Consider the following 27,491-nt stretch of genomic DNA (forward strand, 5'->3'; position numbering starts at 1 on the left):
CCCATCTTCACACAGATCTTCAATAGATCACTGGAGCAGTGTGAAGTCCCATGCTGCTTCAAATGCTCAATCATTATTCCTGTCCCAAAGAAACCAAAAACCACAGGACTTAATGACTACAGACCTTTCACCCTGAAGTCTGTGGACGTGAAATCATTTGAGAGACTGGTGTTGGCCCACCAGAAGAACATCACTGGACCCTTTCTAGAGCCCCTTCAATTTGCATATCGAGCAAACAGGTCTGTGGATGATGCAGTCAACATGGGATTGCATCATATCCTGCAACATCTGGACAGACCAGGGACATATGCAAGGATCCTTTTTGTGGACTTCAGTTTGGCTTTCAACACCATCATCCCAGCTATACTCCAGAATAAATTACACCAACTCTCTGTTCCCATGTCTATCTGTCAGTGGATTACCAGCTTTCTGATGGACAGGCAGCAGCTTGCGAGACAGGGGAAACTCACTTCTAGCACCTGTACAATCAGCACTGGTGCCCCCCAGGGATGTGTGCTCTCCCCACTACTCTTCTCCCTCTACACCAATGACTGCATCGCCAAGGACCCCTCTGTCAAGCTCCTGAAGTTTGCAGATGACACCACTGTCATCGGCCTCATCCGAGATGACGATGAGTCTGCATACAGAAGGGAGGTTGAACAGCTGTCTGTCTGGTGCAGTCAAAACAACCTTGAGCTGAACATGCTCAAAACAGTGGAGATCATTGTGGACTTTAGGAGGAACACCCCAACACTGACCCCCCTCACCATTCTAAACAGCACTGTGGCAGCAGTGGAATCATTCAGGTTCCTGGGCACTACCATCTCATAGGACCTGAAGTGGGATACCCACATTGACTCCATTGTGAAAAAGGCCAAGCAGAGGTTGTACTTAATTCACCAGCTGTAGAAATTCAACCTGCCACAGGCGCAGCTGATACAGTTTTACTCAGCAGTCATTGATTCTGTTCTCTGCACTTCAATAAGTGTCTGATTTGGTTCAGCTACGAAATCAGACATCAGAAGACTACAAAGGACAGTTGGGACTGCTGAGAGGATTATTGGTCCCCCCCCCCCCCCGGACCCCACCCTGCCCACTACCTTTTTGAACTGTTGCCTTCTGGCCGACACTTCAGAGCTCTGAGCACCAGAACCGTCAGGCACAGGAACAGTTTCTTCCCTCAGGCTATCCATCTCATGAACAGTTAAACTGCACCACTGAGCAATAACTATGTGCAATACACAGTTTAGACTTTTTTATATTTATCCAACACATCCAACCTCTTCTGCCATTTCATTCCTCTGAAAAAAAAAAAAAAAAAACCGTACATAACAGATTTGTATTTGCACTGTACATAACCAATAACAGATTTTATTAGATTTGCACTACCTATGTGTATGTGTGTATGTATGTGTGTGTCTGTACGTATGTGTATAATTATTATTATTATTATTATTATTGTAATTTTATTATTATCTATGTCTTGCTGCTGTTTTTGTATTGTATTGTATTGTTGTACACTGGAAGCTCCTGTGACCAAGACAAATTCCTTGTATGTGTAAGCATACTTCTTCTAGATTACTTCATATAAAAGTAATCACATTACTAATTACTTTACTTTTAGTTACTTTCTAAAATAATTCACAATTTTATTCTTTTTTCGCTTAAATTCAAAGTAATGTCTATATTTACTCATTATTTTCATTGTCCCATCAGCTGTCACAAAAACAAACAAACATACGAGCATACAGCATGTCATGTTTTAAATGTATTCAACATAAATAATATTTTAGAAATGTGTCTAACCCAGTGTTTCCCGACCACTAGTGTGCCGTGAAAGATCATCAGGTGTGCCGTGGAAAATTATAAAATTCCACAAAATAAATAAATGCATGAAAAAATAATTATTATTATTTTTCAGGGATCCAAACTTCTCACCTTTTGGAGAAATTTGCCATTTGAAACCATAATCGGTCACTTTTGTGATTCTGAAGAGCAATGATTAATGTGTAAAAGTGACTGATATTTATACGCGTTAAGGGTCTTTCACATGACTCACGTCTATGAAGTGACGCCACTTTACACCAAAGTGTTTTTTTACACACATATTTTTGCTTCACCAATAATGTCTTTGAGAGTACTAAGCAACAAGAAATATTTAAAAACTGTCCAGATTTGTGAAGAGACATTGAATGTCTCATAATTTCTTTTAATTAAATATTACCTTATTGTTTACGAATATCAGAGACCCCAGTTACTGAACTAATTTAAATTCACCAAGAAAACACTTAGACCTAAACATAAACGAGTCCTTTTATTACTTTCTACTATCAAAGCAACTGCAAACCTTTTTTCTCTCTTCCAAATACATGTTTTCAATGTTTATTGTGCACACCTCCTGCTTTTTTATTTGGCAAACTCATAAAATCACCCCTCTGTGACGCTTTCAGCAACTCTTGTCATGTGGAGGGCAATGCGGCGCTTGACGCTGGCGTTGAATGGAGCGTTGACGCCTCGACTCAACTTATGTCAAATGCGCTTTACAATGACAAAAGAACATTATTGAAACTCAAAATTATTATTATTTGTTATTATTGTGGTCTTTTCTGATAAAAGCTATGCTCAGCAGTTTAAATAGGCTACTGTAGGAAAATGATACCATAGATCTGCTTTGTGTTTATAATTCTTATACTGAAGTCAGTAGATTTGTAGCCATGCAAGTTTTAATAAAGGAGAAGGTAAGGATGATATTGAAACTCACTATTATTAGACTATTATTGTTGTCTTTTTGGATGAAAAATAATGCTCAGACTGAAGGAAGACTATAGATCTGCTTTGTTCTTTTAATGCTTAAACACTATAAAGTCTCTTGGTAGATTTCGGTCATGAATGACTCAAAATGATTCACTGACTCACTCATCACACATAAGATGCTCATATGTCGCCGCCTAGTGACATTTCCAGAAGGTGTCACTGAACTAATCAGTTAATAAGATAACAGTTAACAGTTAATAAATTTGTGAAACAGAAGCAAGCCTCACCAAAATACTCTTTATTTTGCACAATTGTAATTGTAATTGGTGCTTTTAGCTTATTATTTAAAAAAAAAAATATCCCCAGAAAAAATGATCGTGGACCAGTTCGTTCTTACCTTTTTCGCCCCTCATGAGTTTGCATCCCTGTAATTTGTTGTGGCATTGCAAGAACAAATCTACAAATTAGAAAAAAAGCAAATTTGTTGTTTTTTTCATTACCTATTTAGTGCTCTTGCCACCTGTGACCTCACACAGCGCAGCCTACCTATGTGACTTTTTTTTTTGTTTTTTGTTTTTTTGTATGGCCGAATTTCAAACATTACAAGTAAACACGCTACTAAGATGGACAGAAAAATATTAATAATGGTTATCTATGTGGGATAGTGGTGTGCTGTAGAATTTTTTAGTCGTAAAAAGTTTGCCGTGGCAGAAAAAAGGTTGGGAAACACTGGTCTAACCTATGTATTGTACTAAATTGAGAATTGACTTAAAAGAAAGTCAGTAACTGTAATCTGATTAAAATAATTTAAATTGTAATGCATTACACTACTTTTGACTTTAAAAGTAATTTAATTTCAGTAGCCAATTACTTAGTAATGAGATTAAACAACACTGGACATGGGTTACAAAAATAGCAAACCTAATTAAAATATCAATACATATTAAGTCAATTTCTCAATTCAGTATATTATGTAGGTTAGACACATTTCTATATTATTTATGTTTAATACATTTAAAACATGACATATGTTCATATGTTTGTTTGTTTTTTGTGGCAGCTGATGGGACAATGAAAATGAATGAGGAAATATAGACATTATTTTGAATTTAAGTGGAAAAATAAGAACATTTCTGTAAATTATTTTAGAAAGTAACTTAAAAGAAAAGTAATTAGTAATGTGATTACTTCTTTGATGACATAATCAGTAATCAGATTACAATTTACAGAAGTAATTAGACATTTTAAATTTATTACTATTAACTATTAACACTAACCATGTCTTTATATAGTTTTAAACCCTATATTGCTTATAACAATAAACATCAAATAAACAGCTAAATTAATTCAACTAAATTAAGCAAGTACAAAAAAATTAATAAAAACAAATCACATAGTCTAGCTATTTTGAATCCAAATGGTAGTTTGTAGTTATTGGTAACTTTACATTTGCCATGAAAAATAATATATATATATATATATATATATATATATATATATATATATATATATATATATATATATATATATATTTGTTAATTTTAATTTTTAAATTTTTTCTTACAATAACTTTGGTAAATGTGTCGAGTAGTCTATTCTCAAATAAATTGTAAGCAAGTATGCATGTAAGTGCACGTGAGGAAGAGAAGGCCGAACAGATTAGTGTTATGTTGCGAGTCTATTTATCACACTTGCCTTGCTGGTTTACTCACAATGCCATGAAACTGTATCTATATTTAATTCTGAAATCTAAAGAGGCAGGAGGTCTTTTTGAAGAACAATAATAATCATCAACTACACAATTAATATCAAAACTCTCTAAGCAAATTTAGCAAAGCAGTATGAGAATCAATATCAGCAAAATAACTTAATAATGTGTGATTTCCTCATAATGACTAAATATTTGGAATTTATAAACCTCCTTTTATATTTCCCAGTTTTCTATTTCAAGCACAATGAACCTTCACAAACATCATCTGTATTTTTCTGAATTTTGCCTGATTGAGATGGGGAAAAAGCATCCTGAAGTTTACTCTTCCCTTTTTATGGTCAGATTAACATGAATGCTTGTAATTATTAGAATAGTTTAGGGCATCACTGTGATAGCTTTCCAGTCAGCCTAATGCCTGCATTAATTATAATAGACATTTAGTCTTTGATTAATTTCATGGGCTGTTCTTTGTGGCTTTGACTAAATTATGTGAGCAGTAGGGGGAGTGAGGATTTAATTGTTGACCTCATATTTGCATTCATACTGTGGGCAACAACTCAAAAACACCAAAAGCAGAGAATTAGTTGTTACGATTTCTAGTTTGACAGAGAAATTGCAGCAAAACCACTGTGTTAGAAACATAAAAACACACCTGAGATAATCTTAAATGTCACATTGTAGAGGATGTAGTACATGTACCAGGTGCAACAATGGACAATTGTGAAAATTACAGGTTTTTATGAGCTATAGTGACATTCACAGCACTTGAAAATTTCCCTTTTTAAGCACCAAAGTTATTGAAATAAAGGAGGTTTATGAGCAGTGCTCGACTGGTGCCGGTACTCTAGAATACACCTTTTGAGTGGCAGAAAAAGGACCCGCTTAGAACCCCTCTCCCTCTACCTCTCCCCTGTCGCTCCTGATCCGCTGCCCTACAAAACAGAAATGCAACACAACAGCCGAAGACGGCCTTCTAGCGCATGTAAAATTTACATAAACCAACAATACAAAATTGTTAAAAATCACGCAGACAGTGTTGTACTATTCATCATATAGAAATTGCATTGACGCTGCACATAAAATCGTCGTCTTGCTCGCCTAGGAGGGCAAAGGGGCAATTGCTTGGGCAACTTTGCACGTCCCTTCAAGAGACCGTCAGAGGGTGCACCTATCATTAGCTCAGCAACATGCTAACATCACACTCTATTGGATTCAACAAACAACTCCAGTAAAGAAAAATAAAATTACAAAAAGACAAAGTAAAGAGAGATTCCAAACTAATTAAATGTGATTTGTTGTTACCACAAGTAGGTCGTTGAAGAGGAAGACCTCTCTCTGGTGAGCTGCTTGCTTTTGGGCTTTGTTGATGTCAGTCACTTCAAACAGCCGACTGCAGCACACCAGTCTCCTGTGTGGCACTGACAGAACCTAGAGATTGACAGATTGAAAGGATTTTATTTAAAAAGAGCAAAAAGATACTGCTAAAATGACCTCAACTGGGTCAGAAATAGGCCTAAAGTAATATCTAGTTTAATTCCTTAATTTGTAATTGGTGCTTACATTTTGCCAAAGAGCAAATTCGTGTTTTAAGCATAAACCTCACTAAATTTAGTTAGATATCTTTGAAAAGACTTAAGACCCAGGTATACTTTGTTTTTGTGTGTTCTGGATCAGCTCACGCTTGGTGGACCGCGTTGCCTTTGTGAGTATACTCTTCTGACCGCGAGTGAATATGAACACGTTTGACTCATTCCCAATATAACTTCTTTGTGATACTCTTTTAGTAGAGTCAATGGACAAGCAACTACCCAGAACCTTAGCAACCAACCAGAATACCTTAGCAACCACCTGAACACCTAAGCAACCACCAAGAAACTTAGCAACCAACAAGCAAACAACCAAAACATGTTAGTAACCACCTAGCAACCACCCATAACATTAGCAACCATATAGCAACCAACCAGAACCTAAGCAACCATATAGCAAACAAACAGAAGTCTTTAGCAGCCAACCAGAACACCTTAGGAACCACCTAGCAACCACCCAGATCCTCAGCAACCACCTAGCAACCAACCAGAACCTAAGGAGTCACCTAGCAAACAACAAATACACCTTAGTAACCACCTAGTAACAATCCATAACACCTTAGCAACCACCTAGCAACCAACCAGAACCTTAGCAACCAACTAGAAACTAACCACAGCACATTAGTAACCACCTGGCAACCACCAAGCAACCAACCAGAACCTAAGCAACCACCTAGCAACTACTCAGAACACCTTAGCAACCACCTAGCAACCAACCAGAACACATTAGAAACCACCTATCAACAGCCCAAGACATTCGGAACACCTAGCAACCAACCATTACACCTTAGCAACCACCTACCAACCAACCCGAACAGCTTAGCAACCTCCCAGAAACTACCCAAATCACCTCAGTCTCTGACTCCCAGACCATCAGCACTGGTTCCCCTCAAGGTTGTGTTCTTTTCCCTCTACTTTTCTCCCTGTACACTAACAGCTGCACCTCCAGTCACCAGTCTGTCTAACTCCTGAAGTTTGCGGATGACACCACCCTCATTGGGCTCATCTCTAGTGGGGATGAGTCCGCCTACAGGTGGGAGATTGATCATCTGGCGACCTGGTGTAGTCAGAACAACTTGGAGCTCAATGCAGTGAAGACAGTGGAGATGGTTGTAGATTTCAGAAAGAACCCAGGCCCACCCACCCCCATCATCTTGTGTAACTCTCCAGTTGACACTGTGGAGTCCTTCCGCTTCCAGGGAACCATAATCTCCCAGGACCTCAAGTGGGAGCTGGACATCAGCTCTCAAATTAAAAAAGCACAGCAGAGGATGTACTTCCTGCGGCAGCTGAAGAAGACAATGATGGTGCACTTTTACACCTCCATCATTGAGTCGATCCTCACCTCCTCCATCACCATCTGGTATGCTGCTACCACTGCCAAGGTCAAAAGCAGACTGCAGTGTGTCATTCGTTCTGCTGAGAAGGTGAATTTGTTTTATAAAAGTTATAAAGAAGAACTCCAAAAAAGGGTTTGACTCACTGATTTCATTCCTACAATGCTTTGCTCCACCTTTGTGACATAAGTGACGTGGTCTTCATTCAAATGTAGCTCTCTCAGTTGAATCCGCTCGTAGATTCCCACCACCATATCCCGTGGAACAGATTTTTTCTTCAGAGCCGAATGCATGTGTGTGTGTGTGTTCGTCCTCTCACCTCTTGCTATGCTGCTGGATTTTTATGCCGCATATCAGTGGTCACCCTCGCATGATTGAGTGCTGTGCTTCCCCTGGGCGCTTCAGCAGCCTAAGTCTGCAGGTACTAAAAGAGTATATTCAAGAAAGAGTATATTTTCCTTCTGAAAAAGCTCACGCAAACGCTTGCCGTCTTTCTTTCCGCATTTGCGCTACTGGATGTGGCCATTTTCTCTCACCTCCATTACTGCAGCAGTGCTTCTCACCATTCGGAAGCAGAGGAGGAGGAGAAGGGCACCAATTCCACAGTCGCTGCCAGCCAGCGTCCATGGCTACAGAGGCCGTTCCCCTGCTGCTGCCAGCGTCCATGGCCATGGAGGCCATTCCCCTGCCGCTGTCAGCGTCCACGGCCATGGAGGCCATTCCTCAGTCTCTGCCAGCGCTCACGGAGGCCATTCCCCAGTCTCTGCCAGCGGTCGCCAGTGACCAGTCTAATCCTGTCCGACTCCCAGTGGCCACAGTCCAGTCCCTTGACCCCTGTCCAGTGGTCACCAGTGACCAATCAGATCCTGTCCAACTCCCAGCGGCCAAAGACCAGTGGAGTTGGGATCCGGAAACGCATGCTCCATGTTCTGTCTGTTATTGGCGGGAGTGCATTGAGCTTAGGTCATCTTGGCGGCATGCACTCACGTCAATCGTTTATGTCTGTCTCTCCACAGATGCACTTTGCGTTGCGCTCACGTTGCACTGCGTGCCCGGATCGTGAGCTCTCTTCACATTGTGCTGAGGTTCGGTCACTTCGGTCTGAGGTGTTGGGTTTATGTGTGGCTGAACTCTAGCACAGGTGTCCTGTCTCATTTTGTCACCTGTTGGTGCATCGTGTGGTGTTTGCCTCACAATGTATGCACAGGCTTTGTCTAGTGTGAGAGTGCATGGCATTGCTTTGTTAGCGTTGCCGTGCATTCTCTCATCTTATCTGTCAGTTGGCATGAGCGCATGTTGCCTGTTGTCTTGGTGATATGCGCTCATGCCATTCGGGTGTCTGTGTCTTGTGAGAGCACATGGCTTTGTTTGTTTCTGTATTGCCACATGTCTCTCAGTCTTGCGCCATAACCCGCCTCGTTGTTTGCTCATTATTAGTTAATTTGTTACACCTGCCCTGCCAATTAACCTGTTTGATTTCCTTCCCTATTTTAGTCTCCTTTTGTGTGCCAGTGTCAGTGTGTCTTTTTTCATGTTCATGTCAGTGTTGTTCGTGTCCCTGTTCCTAGTCGGTTCCAGTCAGCCTGTACCCAGCTCGTCTGCCCTAGCCCTGCTTCAGTGGGCTCCAAGCCTGGATTGTGTTTTTCCCCTGTGGGGTAGATTTGTTTGGTTTGGTTTATTTTTGTATAAACAAATCCTTTTGTTTTTTAACTCTGTGTTTGGGTCCTGACTCACTGCAAATCTTGTGACAACCATTCTGATGTAAAGGACCAAATTTTAACCAAATATTTAAACATTGTATTAACTACTTACAATTATTTAAACATGTATTAAACATATTAAAGATGAATATACTGTATTTAATATATAAGATAAAACAACATGACAAAACTGTCTTGAAAATCTGAGCACCAGCAATAATAGCATATTATGAATATACTGATGTGTATTACTACTATAATACTTTTTAGAAGTTACTCCATTCTTTCTAGAGTTATTTTTCTTTAAATAAATAAGCGAATAAACAAACACTGCTAGTGCACTGTTAATATCTTGCAATCTTTTTTCGCATCATATTTTCGCCAACAGTTATTAAAACTGTTTGATCTCCTTTATGATGCATCTTTTTCATCTTTTCTTCGTTATCATGTCAAAATCAAAAAATCCTTTGTGAACATTTTCACCAGTAATTTTGTTTATCAGTCATGGGGACACACAAAGCACACACATCATGATACCGTTTCCCAATTATACAATCATCCCTGATTTAAAACTCTTGGAAAGATATAGAGTTACACCATTTATGACTGTTATGCAAACTTATTATTCCAGCTGATCACTTAATCTTACCACGCACAAACTGCATCACTGCATCCATTTCTGGATTAAGGCACTGTCCTATGCTAGACAATATGAGAATAAAACCATTTTAAAGACATTAAAACTGGCCCAGCTCCAGCTCTAAGGTGGGCAATAGGACCATCCAGGTAGGTCGAACAGTTGGAGGGGTGGATGGGGGTGTGGTTGCCAAAGTGGGCCAAGCTCAAGATTGGGTGAGCCTGGCCCCCCTGTATAGCCGGGCCTGCATTAAAATGCTTTTTATGACAACAGCAGGTTTTCTCATTAATCTAAGTATGTGACAGAGAGAGAGAAAGAGAGATAGACTGAGATAAAAACTGATAAAATACTGATAAAACAGAGAGACAGGATGTTTAAATGACCCAAGAGAATAATGTTCCAAAACTTAAACCTTATTATCTTTGAGCTAGTGTTGACAGATAGGAATCAGTCTTCGTTCATTTTACCCAGGGGTTTTATCAACTAGAATTCATTTGACACATAGTTAACAGTAAATCACACAATAACTTTAGTAAGCTAGTACATGGTAGCAATGATACAAAGCAAGATACAAAGCAAAATACAAAGTAAAGGTTGATAGTAATTTGTTGAGTATCATTTCCACTAATAAAATAATTTTTATGCATTTGCTCTTGTCCTTGAGTTAGACTGAGATTGGTCCATTAGCTACCTATATTGTCATTAATTACAGCAATGGGAAGAAAACACATGAATGTCATGGACTAAGAATCAGATCATAATGACCAAATGAGTATTTATATGAGATTTACCAATTTTATGTTTGTGTAATGGTGGTGAATAGAGCACAACAGTCTGGTTCTGCAAGTTCTAAAAATACCATTCGAAATCTCCATAAAGGAATCAATTTCTAGTGAAAACTTAAAAACATTTCAAGAAAGATCTACCATGATCTCTGATGTTGTTAAGTGATGAGATATGTGTCTGTAAAAAGACACAAGTCAACTTAATTTTTACAAAATCACATTTTAATTGCCAAATTTCCAGTAAATAACTACACTACCCATAATCTTTAAGTGAGATCCACGAATCAGAGAAGTAGATGTTACCATGGAAAAAAGAATCAGGGCAATCTTCCCAGAGAGTTTTTGAAGGCTAATGGTGCATTCACATCATCTCAAAATTACTGTAATTACGAATTTTTGACTTGTAAAAAAGCTTTCACACCTTCGCAAACTCTGAACTCTATCAAAGTTCTGACTTGACGGTTGTGACGTCATGTAAAAAGAACCAAAATGGCAGTGGCCTCAACAGTTAAAGGTAGTGAACACATATTTCTGATTAATATGCCATTTTATTATAGCCACTGTTACATGGAGCACTTTCTTAGTCCTTAAACATTTTGCAAAAACTTAGAGGTGAATTAATGAATGAATTATTTATTTTTTATTAATATTTGATGCACATAACAACAAAGCCACACATATATATTTTTTAGGCTTTATGAGTGTACAAATAATTTCAGACATGATGTAAATGGACCATAAGCAACATTAGCTACTGTTAGGCCACTTCCACCACACTAATACATTTTAAGTTTAAAAATGCATTAATTTCGGCAAGTTAACGCCTCCTAACCACACAAGAATGGCTTTTTCCTTCACTGAAAATTCTGTTGCCACATAATTTGGAAAACGATAGCATTACAAAACTGAAAACAAAGTTTTTAATTAAAATAGATTAATGTGGATGTCTTGAACTTTTGTTGTTTTTCGATTTTAAAATAATTTTTTTGCTTCATTTGACACTCGGATATAGGACACTTGAGCATTTTGAGTGCTTCACTATGGGTTCAAAAGTCACCATCAAGCCACTCGCCATCATTTCGGCAAAAATACGAGATGTCCCGGACGTTACCAGTGTACATAAAGAATATTAAAAAAAATAAAAAACAAACAAACACGAAAATAATATAGCAGTCCTAGATGTACAAAGTAAATGTGTATGGTATGATGTACTGGTTGGAAACAGTGGTAGTAGTGTGTGGTAATTAGGAGGTGAGGTGAATGAATTGGCTACAAGGTTATTTACTGCTGCTGTTGCTGTAATGAATGGCAGTAATGCCACAGGCATGAGTCACACTGGATCACCACGAGCCCAGTGAATTATTATATTACTCCACTGCATGAATGCACATGCTTATGTGTGTGTGAGTGAGGGTGAGCCTTTTAGAGATGTAGTGAAGATCTAAGGTTATTTATATATCAAGATGGTCACAGGGTCTTATATATAATCTCCAAAGAGCTTACTGTTTATGAACTGTAAGTCCTGATAAAAAGAGGAAATTGTAAGTGTAATCATGTGTAGTGTAACACAGGTCATGTTGTTGAGTTAGCCAGTATGGTTGTTAATGACGGTTGACTAATAATACCATTTAATATAATATTCTTTTTAATCTAAAGGTAAAGTGTGTAATTTTTGCACCACTAGTGTCAACAAACTGCAGTTTCCTTGTAATAATTGTGACAATTCAATAATTACATATTTTGAGAGGATGCAGTAAAAAAAAATATAACTTTTATATATAGAAGAGCTCCAAAAAAGGGTTTGACTCACTGATTTCATTCCTACAATGCTTTGCTCCACCTTTGTGACATAAGTGACGTGGTCTTCATTTGAGTGTAGCTCTCTCAGTTGAATCCGCTCGTAGATTCCCACCACCATGTCCCGTGGAATATCAGCACCATCATCAACCCCTGAATAAATAATGAGAAGCACAGAAAACATGGAATGGAATAAATTCATAGCAATAAATACTGTATATAGTGTATATATTAAACTGGTCAGAAAGTCCATCCTTATAACTTTTAGATGATCCCTCCATTGTGCAACAGCTTTACACCCAAAACAAATGAACATGTAAATGCATCTAATTCCATCGCAGTGACTTTGTTCTTACTCAATTTGTACCCATTGAAACACATATCAACAGCCATTTTAACATTCATTTGCAAGTACACAAGCTTGATTGTGAATGCACACTCCATCCTTTTGAGAGATGATGGATGCAGACAGTAAAATAATATTTGACAAGTTTGGAGAGTATTTTTCAAGGGATTTTCTCATGGCCAAAATCACCTTAAACACCCCTTCCTCAATATTCAGATTAGTGATAGACTGATACAGGTTTGTCAATATATTTGATTCCCTCCCAATTCTTAATATGTATATCAACATTTGCTGAGAAATATCATAATTTTAATGTATTGGAAGGAAGTCACGAGAGCTGGATCTAGGTGCAGCGAAATAGTATTTAATAAAGTAAACAAAGTACAGATTAACAGGGTAAACACAGGAACAAAAGAAACATCCACGATGGGAAAAACATAGGAACAGAGAAACCATCTACGATAGGAATGGGTCCATGAACAGGAGGTCAAAACATATAAAAACTGACAAAGTACCAGCAAACAACAGGGCATTATATACACAATGGGTAATGAGTAAATGAAAGACAGGTGAAGACAATCAAGGACAGCTGGCAGTGATAAGGGCAGGGAATTATGGGAAGTGTAGTTCGGGAGGAATAGATGACAAGGGAGAAACACAAGGTGAACAACAGTGAATCATGACAGAACCCCCCCCCCCAATGCATGGCTCCTGATGCCCAAGGAAGTCTAGTCAGGGAGGCAGGGCCAAGATGGAGCCAGAGACCAAGGATACCAGAGCAGGACAGGCAGAAGGCCAGGAGACCAGAGCAGATCAGGCACACAGCCATGAGACCAGGGAGACCAGAGCAGATCAGGCAGACAGCTGAGAGACCAAGGAGACCAGAACAGATCAGGTGGATGGCCAGGAGACCTAGAAGGCCAGAGCAGATCAGGCGGATGGCCAGGAGACCAGAGCAGATCAGGCAAACGGTCAGGAGACCCAGAAGACCAGAGCAGATCAGGCGTATGGCCAGGAGACTCAGAAGACCAGAGCAGATCAGGTGGATGGCCAGAAGACCCAGGAGATCAGAGTATATCAGGCAGATGGCCAGGAGACTCAGAAGACCAGAGCAGATCAGGTGGATGGCCAGAAGACCCAGGAGACCAGAGTATATCAGGCGGATGGCCAGAAGACCCAGGAGACCAGAGTATATCAGGTGGATGGCCAGAAGACCCAGGAGACCAGAGTATATCAGGTGGATGGCCAGAAGACCCAGGAGACCAGAGTATATCAGGTGGATGGCCAGAAGACCCAGGAGACCAGAGTGTATCAGACGGACGGCCAGGAGATCCAGAAGACCACCTCAGGGTAGGGATTGGATCAGGAGGCCTGATTAGTGGCCACAGGGCTGAAACAGGGTCAGGAGGCCTGGGTGGTGACCACAGGGTCGAGATAGGGTCAGGAGGCCTGGGAGGCCACAGACTAGAGACTGGAGCCGTGGAGGACTCTGAGGGTGGAGCTATGGAAGGCGGAGCTGTAGTAGGCTTGGGGGGCGAAGCCATGGCAGACGGAGCCATGGGAGGCTCAAGGGGGGAAGCCATGGCAGGCGGAGCTGTGGGAGGCTCGAGGGGCAAAGCCGTGGAAGGTGGAGCCATGGGAGGCTCGAGAGGCGAAGCCGTGGAAGGCGGAGCCGTGGCAGGCTCGAGGGGCAGAGCCGTGGAATGGCGGAGCCATGGCAGGCTCAAGGGGCAAAGCCGTAGAAGGTGGAGCTGTGGCAGGCTCAAAGCTAAGAGTCCAGGATGACTGGGAAATGATCTCAGTGGTCGTGAACATGAGCAGAGTCTCAGGAGCGACCTCCGTGGTCGTGTACCTGGGCAGAGACTTGGAAACAACCACTGTGGTCATGTACATGGGCAGTTTGTTTGTTTGTTTGTTTGTTTGTTTGTTTGTTTTTAACGCCATGCCAGCTTCTATGGCTATTTCCATGGTGAGAAATGTGTAAGGAATTCTATAAAAGGTTTTTAAAATCTATTTTTCCTAAAAACTCTAAAATTGCGTTCAGTTTGACTTTGTTAAAAATTTCTTCCAGAGTGCTGACTGAATAAAAAAGGTTTCTCATGGGGTTAAGACCAGTACAGTCTAATAAAACATGTTTCAGGGATAATGGATTCTGGCAGAAGGTACATGTTGGTGAATCTTCTCTCAATATTATAAACTTGTGTGTCATCCTGGAGTGACCTATTCGACAGCGGGTGTAGATGATCTGGTCCCAGCGATTTGAAATCAGAGAGGAACTTCTTTTGCCAACAATAGGGCTGATTTCATGGAGTTTGTTCATGGTGCATTGATCCCACTTAGTTTGCCATTTGTTTTTAATATATGAATTTATTATGGGTTTTAGGTCAGGTCAGTGGGAGGTATTGGACACTTTTTGAAATATGCTGATAAGGCCTCTTTTGCAGCAGTGTCTGCTTCCTCATTTCCTGGGATTCCACAGTGTCCAGGTACCCAGCAGAAGCAGATATTGAAATTTTGGGCCTCCAAATCCAGCAGCTTGCATAGAATCTTTTCAAGCATTGGGTGATCATTATTTAAAGATGGCATTGCCTGAAGACATGATTTTGAATCTGAAATTATCAGAAAGTTTCTCTGCTGCATAGTCTTTATGAAGTCCAGTGCTAAGACGATAGCGTTTGACTCAGCTGTAAAAATGTAGCTGTGATTGGGGATGGATTTTCCTTTTTTTTTATGCTTGATCACAAATGCAGATGATACATGATCCTCAGATTTTGATCCATCTGTATATATAGGGATGGAAATATTTCTCTAATAAAAAGGAGTTGTTGTTGAAAGTAATTTGGGTGGGTTTCAGATTTTTTGTTTCTTGTTAAGTCTAAGATTATTTTTGGTTTTTTAAAGTTCCAGGGGGGAATTGTACTGAAGTGTGTCTGATCCAGTATGCTCAGATCTACTTTGAGATTTAGTAAATGTGGTTTGATCCACAGTCCAAAAGGATGGATATGTCTTGGTTTTTGTTCGTATAGGCTTGACAAAGGGGTTGAGAAAACAGGATGGTAGGCTGGGTTTTCTTTGTTGGTCTTCAGCTTTGTTGTATACTGTAGGGCTAGTTTGAGGTGTCTGTTCTCCAGAGAAAGTTAATTTGCTTCTACATGCAAACTTTGAATTGGCGATGTCCCAAACGCCCCTAAAGCCAGATGTATGCCTTGATGATGTATTGTGTCCAAGAGTCAGATATATGGCTGATCCACACACTATACTTCCATAATCCAGGCGTGATCGAATTAGTGCTCTGTAGAGATTTAAAAGAACTGAACTTTCTGCACCCCATTTTGTTTTAGCTAAAACCTTTAAAATGTTCAAGGCTTTAAGACATTTATCTTTTAAAATCTTAATGTGAGGGATAAAATTTAGTTTACTGTCAAGAGTTACTCCAAGGAATTTGGTTTCCTTAACAACTCTGATGTGTTCACCATCCATGAATATCTCTGGGTCAAGATGAAGAGAGTGTAGCTGGCAAAAATGTACACAAACAGTTTTAGTCTTTGAAAACTTAAAACCATTTGATACTGACCAGGACTGCATTCTGTTAATTGTCAGCTGGATTTTCTGTTCAGTGTTATTCATGGATTTATTTCTGTAGCAAATACCGATGTCATCAACTTAAAGACTGCAATGGATACCTGACCCGATGGCTTTTGCAATGCCATTGATTTTGATACTAAAAAGGGTAACTGATAAAATTCTTCCTTGTGGTACTCCTAGCTCTTGTTTATGAGGGTCAGATAGGGTATTACCTACTCTGACTTTAAAATGTCTGTCTGATAGAAAATTAGCAATAAAAATGGGTAAGTGTCCTCTAACCAAGTTTATATAAATCCTTTAAAATACTGAACTTCCAAGTGGTGTCATAAGCTTTCTCCAAGTTCAACAGCCACTGCATGTTCTTTTCTGATGAAAGCATCTCGTACGTAGCTTTCAAGGCTGATGAGGTGATCTACAGTACTTCTCCCATTTCTAAAGCCACACTGAACTTTACTTATGAGATGTTGCGATTCCAGGATCCATACTAGACATTCATTAACCATTCTCTCCATGGTTTTGCATAAGCAACTTGTCAGGACTATTGGGCAGTAATTGTTGGGGTCATTATGATCTTTTCCTGTTTTTGGGTTGGGAATGATTATCGCTTCTTTTCAAGAGAGTGGAATATTCCCTGATATCCAAATAGAGTTAAAAAGTTTTAAAAGTAGAGACAGGATAATGTGAGGCAAATTTTATAAAAACTGATAGTGTACATCATCTGGTCCAACTGCCGTATCATGTGCTCTGTTTATAGCTCGTGTGAATTCATCCATTGTGAACAGTTGATTATAGGGTTCCTTATTATTAGATGAAAAATTGATAGCTTTCTTTTCATCCTGTGCTCGAAAAATTTGGAAGGCATCAAGGCAATTCTCAATAGAGGAGTTCTTTTCCAAATTTACTGCTAGGGTATTTGCAATCTCTTGTTTTTAAATTAGAATAGAGTCTTGATATTTGATGTGCTGAATTTGAGCTCCATCATTCCTGCCCTTCATCCTTTGAATCAGATTCCAGACCTTTCTTGTTGATGTACTTGATGTCAGACTAGATACAAATTGTAGCCAACTTTTCCTTTTAGCTTCATTTATTATTCTTCGAGCTTGTACTTATTTTAACCTTAACAAGATTTTCATTTGTTGGACTTCTGAAGAATAATCTTTCTGCTTTCTTCCGTTCTTTTATAGTTGTCTTGCATTTATCATCAAACCATGGCATCCGTTTGTATTTTGCGTTTAATGATGTTTTTGGAATGGTCTCATTTGCTATGGAGATGAGTGTGCTGGTGAACCGTTTAATAGAATCTGGATCATCTTCAGAGACTTCATTAAACCTTTCACAGCAAAGTGTTTGAAAATGATACCAGTTTACTTTTTTAAACTGCCATCTTGGTATTCTTAGAGCTCCTTCTTTTCCTTTTAGGGTTAGTATTAATGGAAAGTGGTCACTACCCACATAAGTCCTGCCATACTTTCCGTGAAGGTCCAAAAATAATTGTTTGGTCAATTGCCGAGTATGTTCCGTGCCCTGGGTGTAGGTAAGTGCTGGATCCATCATTTAGAAGACATAAGGCGTGATTGTCTAGGAATTCTTCTATCCTCTTCCCCTTGCTGTCACAACTGGGATTTCCCCATAGAGTGTTGTGAATATTAAATTCTCCCATGAGTATATATGGAGAAGGGAGTTGGGCTACTAGGCCATCCAGGTCCTTGTGTATTACAGTAAGATTAGGAGGAATGTAAATGGAACATATTGTAACGGTTCTCTGCAGGGTTAAATGCACTACTGTTACCTGTAAATTACTGTTCACATTGATGCGACTATGAATCACATTGTTTCTGATTAAAATGGCTGTACCACCAGAAGTCTGTCTATTAGTAGGACCAAAAGTATTAAAAATTGTAAAATTTTTAAAAGAGAAGGTAAAATCTGGTGATAGTTTTGTCTCCTGAAGACAAAAACAAAGGGGGTTGAGAGTTGTAGCTAGGCGTTGCAACTCTGCAAAATTTGCCCTGAGTCCATGACAGTTCCATTGTATAAAAATATTTTCCATTCTCACATAGGGAAAATAGGCAGGCGTGGGCATCAGCTCGTTGGCCATGGTAGGCGTGGCCGTCGGCTCGGTGGCCGTGGCAGGCGTGAGCACTGACAATTTTCCCTGATTTTTCCTTTTGGGAATGGACTTCTACTCCGACTATCCCTTTCTTTCATTTCGACATCTTTGGTTTGTTTTGTCTTTGCTATTTCATCTTTTGCTTGCAAACAACTTGATCTTCTTGTATTTCTATTTGTAGTTTGATTTTCTATTGAGTTCTGATTAGACTGAGTATTGATTGAGGTAGATTCACTTTGGGTTCCAGGATTCTTGGTCCTTGGGAAAGATTTATTGCCATTTACATTTTGAGGTTTATCTTTGTGCATCCAGGTGAAGTCTGTCTGGCATTCCGTGGTCTTCACAGATTTCTTGACAACAGAAGCATATGTTTTACTCAGTGTAAAAGAAGGGACAGCGTCTACCATTTTCCTTGCCTCGGGGTAGCTTATCTTCTTTGCGCATCTGATTCTCTGTATTTCCTTCTCCTTGATCCATGTAGGGCATTCTTTTGATGCAGCCGAATGGTCTCCTGAACAATTACAGCATTTTGGTGATTTTTGACAGCTCTCCATGTTGTGGTCTTCTTCATCACACTTGCAACAGATGCTTTTATTTTTGCAACTGTTTGACACATGTCCATATTTTTGACAATTAAAACATCGTAATGGATTGAGCACAAATAAATCCACTGTGACACTCAGATATCCGATTTGAATTCTTTCTGGGGAAAGAGGCTTATTAAAAGTGAGGATGTATGTATCAGTTTTGATAACTCGGTCCTCTCTTTTGATTATTATTCTTTTCACATTTACTACTCCTTGGGGTTTGAGCTCACAGGTAATTTCATCTTCATCTACATCATCCAATTCTTTGGTGCGGATCACTCCTTTGCTGTAGTTGAATGTTGGATGAGGTGATGCCTTTATTTGAACTCCAGCGAGTAGTGTGGCTCGTAGTAAATTCTCTGCATTTGCCTTTTTACAGCATTCCACTAGAATTTGTCCAGATCGTAACTTTTTCACTTCTTTCACTGTTCCTGCTATTCCTGTGATACCCTTGTGTATAGCAAATGGAGAAAGTTTAGTGATTGGCAAATCTGGTGATGCTGCTTCGAGGATTATAAACCTTGTCCACTCTTCACTATTTGGCATAGTAAAACAGTTACTCTCTGAAATACAGTCTGATTCCAAGTCTAAAAACTGCTTTTTGGAAGTGTGTTTTGAAGCCATATTTTAAGTTTTATTTTTCATCATTCTTATTCCCCACCCACCTTGGAGCCCCCCCCAAAAAAGGATGCACAGTGCTGCAGAATTCCAGCAGAATATGCATCAGGGCTATAAGAATGATATACTCAAGCAGGTAGAACAGATTGTAAACTGTTCTATCCACTCGATTGACCCTTAGCCAACACTTACTGGGGATTCTGGAAAGTTTGTGAACAGCATTGGGGTACCGAGGATCTATTTTACTCTGGATCCTTACAGAGAGATGAAGGATGGTATTAGCACATCTAGATGAAGAAGGCGTGTGCAAAAGGTATAAATCAAGAAAGTTGTAGCCCTCAGTGCTCAAGGGTTGTTCTCTCTTGCCCAAGGAGAAGACTCTAGCACTATGGAGGGAAGGAGCATGCCACTGTTCCTTTCATGAGCTACCACCAAGAAGATGGGTCTCATGCCGTACCCGGGTGTACATGGGCAGAAACTCGGAGACAACCTCTATGGTCGTGAACATGGGCTGAGACTTGGAAATGACCTCCGTGGTCATGTACATGGGCAGAGACTCGGAGACAAAAGCCTTTCTCCCCATCCTCCTCCGGGAGGCCGACGTCGGCAACTTGGGCTCTGGGATGAACAAGGCTGGCAACGCTGGCTCTGGAATGGACGAGGCTGGCAACACAGGCTCTGGGACAGACGAGGCTGGCAACGCAGGCTCTGGGACAGACGAGGCTGGCAACGTATGCTTTGGGATGGATGAGGCTGGCACCGCATGCTCTGGGACGGACGAAGCTGGCAACACAGGCTCTGGGACAGACGAGGCTGGCAACGCATGCTTTGGGATGGACGAGGCTGGCAACACATGCTCTGGGACGGACGAGGCTGGCAACGCATGCTCTGGGATGAACGAAGCTGGCAACGCAGGCTCTGGGACGGACGAGATTGACAACGCTGGCTCTGGGACGGATGAAGCTTCCAGTTTGTTGGCCATGACAGGCATGGGCATCGACTCGTTGGTTGTGGCAGGCGTGGGCATCAGCTCATTGGCCATGGTAGGCGTGGCCGTCGGCTCGGTGGCCGTGGCAGGCGTGAGCACTGACAATTTGTGGGGAAGGGTCTTCGTGGCCCTACGCACCAATATCAGTGGTGGATAATTCGACTTGGAGACAAGGGCCGTGAAAGGCCTCGAGACCGGGGCCACGGAATGCTTGGAGCAATGAGTCATGGAAGGTTGGACTGTGAAATTGCGTGGAGAGAACTCAGATGTGGATGTGACATGGTGTGGAGTGGACTCAGATCTGACTGTGACATGGCGTGGAACAGACTCAGACGTGGCTGTGACATGGTGTGGAGCAGACTCAGGTGTGGCTGTGACATGGCGTGGAGCGGACTCAGGTGTGGCTGTGACATGGCGTGGAGCGGACTCAGGCGTGGAAGACTCGGAATTCGGAACCAGGATTGAGAGAGGAGGATCCTCTGCAGCGAGTGTCTCTAAGATTAGCCTCATATATTCCTCCCACGTGCAATCTCTGGTCTCTGGCAATTCCCTCCACCAGCGTGTTGTTAGTCAGATTCGGTAGATGGATTTCAAGGTATCATCATCAAAACCAGTGTGGACGGCAATGGTGGAGAAGAAATGGGATAACTCTCTTATTGATAAGTCCGCCTGGCTCAGCTGTACGAAGTACGCCACTAGATCCATTTTGCAGTCAGTTGTTGTAAAGTATTGAAAGGAAGTCACGAAAGCTGGATCTAGGTGCAGCGAAATAGTATGTAATAAAGTAAACAAAGTACAGATTAACAGGGTAAGCACAGGAAAAAAGAAATATCTACGATGGGAAAAACATAGGAACAGAGAAAACATCTACGATAGGAATGGGTCCATGAGCAGGAGGTCAAAACATATAACAACTGACAAAGAACAAGCAAACAACAGGGCATTATATACACAATGGGTAATGAGTAAATGAAAGACAGGTGAAGACAATCAAGGACAGCTGGCAGTGATGAGGGCAGGGAATTATGGGAAGCATAGTCCGGGAAGAATAGATGACAGGGGAGAAACACAAGGCGAAAATTCATGTTAGATCATAATTTCTTTTTTTCTAGTAAGACCTTTGATATTAGGGCAAAAATCATATTCTTGATAATATTTTTTGTATTGTTTTCCTGTAAAAATATCTAAAAATCCTTACAACAAGGTCAATTTGATTTATCTTGTTTTAGAGACAATACTGCATAAGATATTTAGGTTTTTCAGAGAATGTAGTTTTTATAGTCAAAACAAGTGAAAAAACCACCAGTGCTGAAGAAGTAATCCAAAGTATTTAGAATATGTTACTGACCTTGAGTAATCTAATGGAATACGCTTCAAATGACATTTTACAGCATGTATTCTGTAATCTGTAGTGGAATACATTTCAAAAGTAACCCTCCCAACCCTGTATATATATATATATATATATATATATATACATCTCACACAGATCAGCCACAACATTAAAACCACCTGCCTAATATTGTGTAGGTCCCCCTCGTGCCGCCAAAACAACACCAACCCACATCTCAGAATAGCATTCTGGGGTGATATTCTTTTCACCACAAATGTACAGGGCGGTTATCTGAGTTACTGTAGACTTTGTCAGTTCGAACCAGTCTGGCCATTCTCTGTTGACCTCTCTCATCAACAAGGCATTTCCATCCACAGAACTGCCGCTCACTGGATGTTTTTTGTTTTTGGCACCATTCGGAATAAATTCTAGAGACTGTTGTGCATGAAAATCCCAGGAGATCAGCAGTTACAGAAATACTCAAACCAGCACATCTGGCACCAACAATCATCCATGCGATTATCTAATCAGCCAATCATGTGGCAGCAGTGCAGTGCATAAAATCATGCAGATACGGGTCAGGAGCTTTAGTTAATGTTCGTATGAACCATCAGAATGGGGAAAAAACATGTGATCTCAGTGATTTAGGCCGTGCCATGATTGTTGGTGCCAGATGGGCTGGTTTGAGTATTTCTGTAACTGCTGATCTCCTGTGATTTTTCATTCAGAACAGTCTCTAGAATTTACGCCAAATGGTGACAAAAACAAAAAACATCCAGTGAGCAGCTGTTCTGTGGACGGAAATGCCTTGTTGATGAGAGAGGTCAACAGAGAATGGCCAGACTGGTTCGAACTGACAAAGTCTACGGTAACTCAGATAACCGCTCTTTACCATTGTGGTGAGAAGAATATAATTTTAGAATGCTATTCTGAGATGCGGGTTGGCGCTGTTTTGGCGGCATGAGGGGGATCTACAAATATTAGGCAGGTGGTTTTAATGTTGTGGCTGATCATGCAGATATGGGTCAGGAGCTTCAGTTAATGTTCACATCAACCATCATGTACACCCAGCCCCCAACTGGGCTAATCAGCCGAGGAGAGGGATAAGTGCAGTGGAACGCGGCAGTTCGGGAGAGAGAGAGCCACATGCATCTGACATGTGCGTGTTTGTGTTGTGTGTCTTTTTGTTTAAATTCAATATTATTTTGACTGTTCAGCCAGTTCCTGCCTCCTCCTTTCCCAACCTTAACCTTGTTACATTGGTGCCGAAGCCCGGGAAGGAGGAGGGATGCATCCTCACCACTGCCATCCACACAAAGGAGCAGACTCAGCCATCCGCCGGGGGATGGAGGAGTTGCTGCCAGCTGCCTGGACACAAAGGAACGGCCGCTGCCGCGAGTTTGAGGAGAGGCTTGCTGCCGGCCGCCTGGAGTGATGGAGCCGCTGCCAGGGCCGGAGGAGTTCCCTACCGGCCACCAAAATGCAGAGGGGTGCTCCATCCTCCAGAGGGTGGAGGAGTGATCGAGGACCAGGTGACAGCGTGTCTGGGAACCGGCGAGCAAGTTTTTTTTTCTCTCTCTCTCTCTCTCTCTCTCTCTCTCTCTCACTGTCTCTCCGCCTTGCCCTTTCCCTCTCCTCTTTTTTTTTTGGTTTTGTTTTTCCCTCGCGGCCGTGAGCGGCGCTCTGGGCCCAAGAACCAATCATTGAGCCGCGAGGGTTCAGGGGAGAGTGGAGGGTTCCACTCTAGCCCGACGCTCACGGCTGCCCGGGAAAGCATGTCCATCATCTCCGCGTCGGCCTGAGACTGGGCAACCATACCCGAAGGAGGAAGCCCAGCCGAAGCCTCTGCATCAGACTGGACAAGCCCGCTCTCTGATGCTGCGCTCGATAACTCATCGTCTTCCCGGGCCCCGAATAAGAGGTCGAACTCGCCCTGAGATGAGCCGGTGGGCTCATCCAAGAGCCTGACCGAGGCAAGCGAGCGTGCTGAGGAATAGGAGGTCTGTGGGGGGTTATCCGGCGGAGGTGCTCCTATTGAAGTCCCCAAATCACCCCAGTGCTAACCGACATGGCCTCATACCCATAGGTAGAAGGACTCTGGCGGGGAGCCGCAACGTTGCCATGGTCATGTTCTCGCAATGAGGACAAGACCCATCCATGAACGATGTCTCCACGTGGGCAGCTCCAAGACACATAAGACAGCGATCGTGGCCGTCAGAAGTGGAGAGATAATGACCACAACCAGGACTAACACATAAACGGAAAGAGACGTTCCGTGTTTGCCGCTCTTTTAGAATAGAAAATATACTCTTTTAGAATATACTCTTTTGTTTTGTTCTGCTGAAGCACTCCACGGGTGCAGAGGGCGAGAAGCAGCTGAAATGCGCCGTAATTCCAACAGTTTTTCGAGGTGAATGGTAGGGAGAAATTGAATTCAGTGCACTGAATGCAACCGCTCGGCTCCGAAGAGAAAATCTGAATGAGTGGTTGCATACCAGCTCCTTTTATACCCGTATATCTGGGGGAGTGGCATGCAAATTCCACTCGCCAATTCCCATTGGCCTTTTTTCAAAAAGCAGAGGTGTTTGGGGCTCCCAAGAGTGACCCCTAGTGTTACTACATCGACACAATGTCGAGTGAGTGACAGATAGGGAACTTGTTCTTCTGTGTGCACATTAACTGTCACTCTTTAGCTCTGTACCCTTTAAAACTCATTTTGGATTTGATTTTAAACATAACATGTTACTTCTCCTGTCTCTGCTCCTTTGCATACAGTGAAAAGTTGTCATTTTAAAAGTTTAGAGAATAAAAACGTACAGAAATACCAGACTGAGATCTGCTAACAGGACTTTTCTGGGGCAGATTTATCCACTGTTGTGCCACTTTTGCATGTGGTATTTGAGCACAAAACCAGTGTTTTTTTTCCAAAGGCAAATTGATTTTATTTTGACCCTGGTAGGATACATTTGTTAAATTTCCTAAATTATGAAATTAAGATTAAAGCATCCTATTCAAGCAGAAATAACTAGTAGCAGATAATGATATATTGCAGAGACAGGCAGATTTGGCTTTGTTTTAATTAAGTTATGCAGTGTACACAACAGATCAATAATTATTGCATTTGCAGTACATGTTTATTAATCATTTAGGAATATTCCTTAATAAATATTGCCTTTCCTCTTTTGTTAAAGGGATAGTTCACCCAAATTGAAAATTCTCTCATCATTTACTCACCCTCATGCGATCCCAGATGTGTATGACTTTCTTTCTTCTGTTGAACAAAAATGAAGATTTTTAGAAGAATATCTCAGATCTGTATGTCCTCACAATGCAAGTGAATGGTGACCAGACCTTTGAAGCTCCAAAAAGCATATAATGGCAGCATAAAAGTAATCTGCAGGACTCTAGTGGTTAAATTCATATCTTCAGAAGCGATATGATATGTGTGATAAATATTTAAATATTTCACTTTCACATTCTTCTTTTGTTTTTGGCGATTCACATTCTTTGTGCATATTGCCACCTACTGGGCAGGGGGGATAATTTATAGTAAAAAATTACATAAATATTGATCTGTTTCTCAGCCACACCTATCATATCTCTTCTGAAGATATGGATTTAACCACTGGAGTCGCATGAATTACTTTTATGCTGCCTTTATATGCTTTTTGGATCTTCAAATTTCTGGTCATCATTCACTTGCATTTTATGGACCTGCAGAGCTGAGATATTCTTCAAAAAAAATTGAAAGAAAGTCATACTCATCTGGGATGGCATGAGGGTGAGCAAATGATGAGAGAATTTAAATTTTTGGGTGAACTATCCCTTTAAGACACATTTGAGTTCTCTCCTATCTCACCTCTCAAGTTGCGGATGAAGTCTTCCAGCAACATCTTACGGTCGGGTTTGATGTTGGGGCTATACATATCTGTGTTCAGGAGGATGATGGCGAAAGCGAGGATGAAGATGGTGTCTGGATTGTGGAACTGCTGCACGATGTCTGGATTACACATACAGTAACGCTGACTGGCAAAGAAACACAACAGATGTCTTTATTTAACACATTTCTCTTAAATGCACTATTCTGTTGCTTAGCTTTATAGACAACATTGAGTCATTTGCACCTGTGGTTGTGAGTGAATAACATACAGGTTTAAACAGGTTATGAATGTGTCATAAAAGGCACTATTATATACAACATCAAAAATCAAGAGTCTCTTGTATTAGTATAAGACTTCTATTGTTATTTAGAAATGTTAAATTTAAATGAATATATTAATTTATTCTGTGCCTCAGTCTTTGGGAAATATCAAAGGCGACGTGGGAGAGACAGGCAGGGACAGGCTGGGTTGTGTTATGCAACCATAGTTATTTATAAACCAGCACATAGAGATGCAGACGTGCACGCACACACACACACACACACACACACACACACAGCACTTTTATTTCCAGTGCTGCAAACAAAGGCATATTTAGCCTTCGCCCTACAAATTGCTGAATGATTCATATACATAATAATTACTAGCACTGCAACTGTTCTAGCAACAATTGAAGATCATTATTTGGATTATTAGGCCCTTGTCACAGAAACTTTGGTACTTCTGGTATAAAGACAGGTTATACACTTGCACAGGATGATGATCTAAGGGGCTGTTTACACAAAATATGTTTTTGCGTCACCTGCGCTGGTTTTTAATTTGTATTCTATGTAAACGTGCTAGACGGACATCTATGAAATTTAGTGTAAGCATTTAGAAGTGTGAAATTGTTTGCAATGTTGAAATATTTTCTCCGATCCTAGCTTAATGTGCAGACACAACTATAACTAAGTCATTAGTAGGTTAAATTCCCTGAAAAGTGCAACACTGTGGCACTGAGGCAGAGAGTCCTGACCAGCCTGACACAGCAACATTGTTTTAACCAGTGACTTTTATCTGAGTAATGGAATATAGATGGAGTGGTTAACCTGTTTGGCTTTTGGAAATCCATTTGGTGCAGCTAGTGGCTCAGAAATTACACACTTCAGCCTTTAACCTCCTGAGACCTGAGCATGACTGCTGTTTGCATTTTCCATTTTTCTTTTTGATTTGTAACTATTAGCACCTACAAATAAACAACAACAACAACAAAAAAAAAAAAAACATTCTAGTGCAAATAGTTTTCCTAAAAATGGATGGCAACATATGTGGACAGCGGGACTAAGTTGTGAAAGTTTAAATAAACCCAAGCTATAAAAATTCTGATTTTTTTTTTTTTTTTATCAAATTGTTTATTATGTTTCCAGGAGTGTTGGTTATTCATGTTTTTGAGACGTTACAGACATTACATCAGAAATTAGCATAATTAATTATGATTCAATCACTGCCAACCATGTTAAAATAAAATTATACATTAGAAAATCTGAATCTATGTACTGATTATCATTGTCCCATGTCTGCCAAAGATGTTGAGTGGTCCAAACATCATCTGCAGCCTAAAACTGAACTTTTGATTCAAAGTTTGGATTGAATGCACTTGAACACAATTGAATGCTCCCTTGCTCCCTATTTAGTGAATGACTTAACCTCCAGTGTGCTGTCTGTCTGCACTGGTATCAGAACAGCTCAAAATGCAC

General features: G+C 40.8%; 1 protein-coding gene across 1 annotated transcript in view; it reads right to left on the reverse strand.

Moving 5' to 3' along the window:
* The window catches only part of LOC127435314 (IQ motif and SEC7 domain-containing protein 3-like), a 151,054-nt gene that overhangs the window by 40,520 nt on the left and 83,043 nt on the right, over window positions 1-27,491 (reverse strand). The window contains exons 6-8 of the mRNA XM_051688705.1: window positions 25,734-25,900; window positions 12,321-12,460; window positions 5,768-5,893 (exon numbers count right to left, since the gene is read on the reverse strand). Of these exons, the coding sequence (XP_051544665.1) occupies window positions 5,768-5,893; window positions 12,321-12,460; window positions 25,734-25,900 (433 nt within the window). The remainder of the gene's footprint in view (window positions 1-5,767; window positions 5,894-12,320; window positions 12,461-25,733; window positions 25,901-27,491) is intronic.

Source organism: Myxocyprinus asiaticus, chromosome 45 (genome assembly GCF_019703515.2).
Source record: "Myxocyprinus asiaticus isolate MX2 ecotype Aquarium Trade chromosome 45, UBuf_Myxa_2, whole genome shotgun sequence".
NCBI classification, from domain to species: Eukaryota; Metazoa; Chordata; class Actinopteri; order Cypriniformes; family Catostomidae; genus Myxocyprinus; species Myxocyprinus asiaticus.